The 5000-nt window shown below is 51.9% G+C and overlaps 1 protein-coding gene across 1 annotated transcript in view; it reads right to left on the bottom strand.

The window, feature by feature from the left end:
* LOC142882164 (potassium channel subfamily K member 5-like) overlaps positions 1-5000 on the bottom strand; it is a 7512-nt gene that overhangs the window by 1374 nt on the left and 1138 nt on the right. Inside the window, exons 2-5 of the mRNA XM_076016729.1 lie at positions 1754-1865; positions 892-1058; positions 648-816; positions 1-557 (exon numbers count right to left, since the gene is read on the bottom strand). The exon at positions 1-557 is cut by the window's left edge and continues 825 nt beyond it. Of these exons, the coding sequence (XP_075872844.1) occupies positions 1-557; positions 648-816; positions 892-1058; positions 1754-1865 (1005 nt within the window). The remainder of the gene's footprint in view (positions 558-647; positions 817-891; positions 1059-1753; positions 1866-5000) is intronic.

Genomic DNA, 5000 nt, shown 5'->3' with positions numbered 1-5000 from the left:
GTCCTGGTCCTGGTCCAGCTCGTCACTGTGGTCCTCCGTCAGCAGCAGGCCATTGGCCGAGCCCAGCAGGTAGTTCTTGGACTTGGAGAAGGCCTCTGTGACGCGGTCGCTGAAGCTGTAGCGCCTCTTCTGGCGTGGCGAGCGGTCCAGGCTGAGGATGGTGTTGTGAAGCGTGTCGGTGCAGCTCTGGGAGCGGATGGGCTCTTTGGATTTCACTGCCCCACCGCCGCCGCTGCCCTGGACCTCTTTCTTGGGGCCAATCTTCTTGATCAGGTCGTTGTAGCCCTCCTGCTTCTTGGACATGAAGCTGAAGATGTTGACGTCAGCGGAGGTGAACGGCGCCCTCGGCAGCGAGGCCTTGTGCGAGGCCTTGTGGCTGCGCAGTTCATCCACAGAGAGTTTCCGCAGCTTGCGCCGCTTCTTCAGTGCCTTGTGGGCCTCGATCACCATCCTCACCTTCCAGTTGAAGAAGAGGGAGAGCCAGGCCAGGCCAAGGTAGATCCACACTTCCACGAAGTAGCGGTACAAGGTGGGGTACTGCTTGTCGGGTTCCACTCCTGCCAAACAAACAGGACACAGGACAAACGACCTTAGTGAATCTCAAAGGTCACTGGCACATTGGGACGCCTCGATCAAAGGAGACTTACCCGCCACCAAGTCCCCAAAACCGATTGTGGTCAAGGTTACGAAGGAGAAGTACAGGCCCTCCACGTAGGACCATCCCTCCTGGGACATGAAGACAAACGGTGGAAGCACTAAATGGACCAGCACCCCCCACAGGAGGAAAATAGCCGTGCAAGTAAATTGAGCCTTCCTCTGAAAGAAGGAGAGAAGCAGAGTTAAGACATGTCCCGAGGTCCTGGGGCAGGGGCGGGGCTACGCTGCACTGACCAGTGAGAAGCCCTTCTTGGTCAGGTAATGGCCCAGGTGCTTCGCTCGGCCGCCGAAGAACTTTCCCAGCTCACTGATCCACGACAGACACAGTGGGACGCCAAAGAGCCCATAGAAGATGCAGAAGACGCGGCCCTGCTGCGTCTTGGGGGCGATGTTTCCATAGCCTGTTAGCGCACCGAACCAAAGGGGTTAGCATTGGGTGAGCACCCAGCAGTCTTAGTGGTTTTCAAAAAGAACAATTATGTTTTAATTAAATATTGTATGATAATACCATACTATGTTTTATTAATTATGACAAATATGTTTATTTAATAATATAAAAAACAGGAGTAATAAATAAACTAAAATATATATTATATTATACATGAACACTATGTGTGTCCCCAATGTGGGATCAATAAAGTACATCCATCCGTCTATCAATCTATCAATCTAGCTATCCAACCCTATTATTAAATAACAAAAGAGTTTCTTTTTTATTAAACATTTCAATTAAATTAAATTAAATCCTGGAGAAACAGCGTCAGGATCTGAACTCAGTTGCTGCTGTTTTTGTTACTGTTACTGCTGTTACTGCTGCTGTAACTGTTACTGCTGTTACTGCTGCTGTAACTGTTGTTACTGCTGTTACTGCTGTTACTGCTGCTGTAACTGTTACTGCTGTTACTGTTACCGCTGGTACTAATCCTGCTGTTACTGCTGCTGTAACTGTTGTTACTGCTGTTACTGCTGCTGTAACTGTTACTGCTGTTACTGTTACCGCTGGTACTAATCCTGCTGTTACTGTTATTGATGTTACTGCTGCTGTAACTGGTGTTACTGTTACTGTTACTGCTGTTACTGCTACTGCTGAACGCACCGATGGTGGTAATGACGGTGGCGGCGAAGATGACGGCGTTGGGCCAGTTCCAGTTATTAAAGGGCGTGGTTCCAGTGATGGTGACCCCTTGGCCTGCAGCGTCAGACACCACCTGAGGAACGAGAAAGAAGGCAGTCAACTTACATACGAGCTCCACTTCCTGTCTGTGACGTCAGCAGGGCCCCTAACAGACCCCTTGGAGATTTGTAGGGGAAAGAGGAAGTAGAACATAAACACCACCAGTTTGGGACGAGCTCACGTCCAACTAGAGGCCCCGTGAGTCATGTGACACAGCTGCAGTCATGTGACACAGCTGCAGTCATGTGACACAGATGAAGTTTAACAAGACGCAAGAAAAACGAGTGTTTTTTTCTTTTCTCTCCGTGGTCGTTGTGATTGTGACCAATCAGAGAAGGGGAAGAGCTCGAGAGGTTTGTCTGTGCGTGCCACTGGGAGCTTCAGCCCACAGGCCAGTCCTAGGCTTGTCGAGAAGGTCAAAGGTTGAGCAGGGGTCAGGTCACCAAGGAGGAAAAGGATATTAAAACAGCAAACCAAGAAGATAAGCGAGCGGGAAGTTGTCCGACCGGCTCCACTGGAAGCTCCAGCGGCCAATCAGCAGCGGCCGAGCAGAATCCTGCTGATGCTTCAGATAAAACGGTAGGTGACTCTTCCTGCAGCCCTCTGTGAGGTCACCACACCTGCCCAGGCTTTGGGCCGGGGATCTGCCTTCACCTTCCTCTCAACCTCGACCCGGAAAAAAAAGTCAACACTGACGACTCTGGCTGGGGGCGGAGCATTGAAGGACAGCGGGTGGGTGTGGCCGACCTCAGCTCGCACACTCAGCCAGCGTGACTCTGTTTAGCGCCAACACAAGAGCTGCCTGTGTGACGGCAGCACGCCAGGCACATGACAGCGGTCGTCAGCTCAGCCAGACAGAGCGCTGCTTCATCCCGCCGTCGTTCCGCACGTGACTACGAAAGAGTGTGTGTGTGTGTGTGTGTGTGTGTGTGTGTGTGTGTGTGCGCGCGTGAGGATGAACTTCAAACATGTGCAGAAGATAAAAGAAACCCAAGGAGACTCGGTAGCTTGTCAATCGGTTCCTACAGCATCACAACGCAGAACCTCATCAAAGCTAGCCACGCCCACCCACTGAGCAGCTGGCCTCTGACGGGCTGAGACAGCCAACACAGTGTGTCTATAGATCCAAAGTTCTCAGCCCAGCCCTGGGAGGAACCACGCCGCCACGATGATAATGATGATGGTTCCCACTCTACTCTGCTCTTAGCCACGGTGCTCCTGTAGGGGTCAGCAGAGACAGAGCCAGTCAAGCTGGTTTTTATTTTACAGCAGAGCGTAAAAATCCGTTAATAACAAACTGCCGGTTAGCAGAACCGAGACGACCGGCCAGCTGCAGCTTTTAATCTTTAACTGATGTTCTAACACTGCTGAAACTGCTGAAACACCACTGCTGCCCTCAAGGATTGACTGGTGCTGCCTTCACTGACTGGTGCTGCCTTCAATGACTGGTGCTGCCTTCAATGACTGGTGCTGCCTTCACTGACTGGTGCTTTCACTGACTGGTGCTGCCTTCGCTGACTGGTGCTGCCTTCGCTGACTGGTGCTGCCTTCAATGACTGGTGCTGCCTTCACTGACTGGTGCTGCCTTCACTGACTGGTGCTGCCTTCACTGACTGGTGCTGCCTTCAATGACTGGTGCTGCCTTCACTGACTGGTGCTGCCTTCACTGACTGGTGTTGCCTTCAATGACTGGTGCTGCCTTCGCTGACTGGTGCTGCCTTCAATGACTGGTGCTGCCTTCGCTGACTGGTGCTGCCTTCAATGACTGGTGTTGTCTTCACTGACTGGTGCTGCCTTCAATGACTGGTGTTGTCTTCACTGACTGGTGCTGCCTTCACTGACTGGTGCTGTCTTCGCTGACTGGTGCTGCCTTCGCTGACTGGTGCTGCCTTCACTGACTGGTGCTGCCTTCGCTGACTGGTGCTGCCTTCAATGACTGGTGCTGCCTTCACTGACTGGTGCTGCCTTCACTGACTGGTGCTGCCTTCGCTGACTGGTGCTGCCTTCAATGACTGGTGCTGCCTTCACTGACTGGTGCTGTCTTCACTGACTGGTGCTGCCTTCGCTGACTGGTGCTGCCTTCACTGACTGGTGCTGCCTTCGCTGACTGGTGCTGCCTTCACTGACTGGTGCTGTCTTCACTGACTGGTGCTGCCTTCGCTGACTGGTGCTGCCTTCGCTGACTGGTGCTGCCTTCACTGACTGGTGCTGCCTTCGCTGACTGGTGCTGCCTTCGATGACTGGTGCTGCCTTCGCTGACTGGTGCTGCCTTCGCTGACTGGTGCTGCCTTCAATGACTGGTGCTGCCTTCGATGACTGGTGCTGCCTTCGATGACTGGTGCTGCCTTCGCTGACTGGTGCTGCCTTCACTGACTGGTGCTGCCTTCGCTGACTGGTGCTGCCTTCGCTGACTGGTGCTGCCTTCACTGACTGGTGCTGCCTTCAATGACTGGTGTTGCCTTCACTGACTGGTGTTGCCTTCATTGACTGGTGTTGCCTTCACTGACTGGTGCTGCCTTCACTGACTGGTGCTGCCTTCACTGACTGGTGCTGCCTTCACTGACTGGTGTTGCCTTCATTGACTGGTGTTGCCTTCACTGACTGGTGCTGCCTTCACTGACTGGTGCTGCCTTCAATGACTGGTGTTGCCTTCATTGACTGGTGTTGCCTTCATTGACTGGTGCTGCCTTCACTGACTGGTGCTGCCTTCACTGACTGGTGCTGCCTTCACTGACTGGTGCTGCCTTCACTGACTGGTGTTGCCTTCACTGACTGGTGCTGCCTTCACTGACGCCAGGTGTCTAACTAGCTGCGTTTCCATTACAGTTTCTGCCAAAATAAAAGCAATATTTCTCAAATTCTGACTTCAGTGCAGCTGCAATTTGCAGGTGTTTCCATTGAATGGTGTGAAGCACATAAGCCGTAAGTCTTGTAAAATCTGTTTCTGCGAGATGTTATTATTTATTTATTATTTTCTTTGTTAACGTTGTGGTTGTTATATTTTTCTCTTTGATTCCTCCTCCGTCCAAACAATCTCACTTGACGTAATACTGGTCACGTGACCCCGTGCATCACGTCTGGTGATGTGTAAACGGAAGAAAGTCTTTCCATTACACTTTTGCAGTATACCTCTACATGGATACGTTAGAAAAACCACCTCATGACAGCG

Source organism: Nelusetta ayraudi, unplaced genomic scaffold (genome assembly GCF_046127955.1).
Source record: "Nelusetta ayraudi isolate G7.1 ecotype Tasmania unplaced genomic scaffold, CSIRO-AGI_Nayr_v1 ptg000236l, whole genome shotgun sequence".
Classification (NCBI taxonomy): Eukaryota; Metazoa; Chordata; class Actinopteri; order Tetraodontiformes; family Monacanthidae; genus Nelusetta; species Nelusetta ayraudi.
This window is presented reverse-complemented; position numbering and strand designations above follow the sequence as displayed.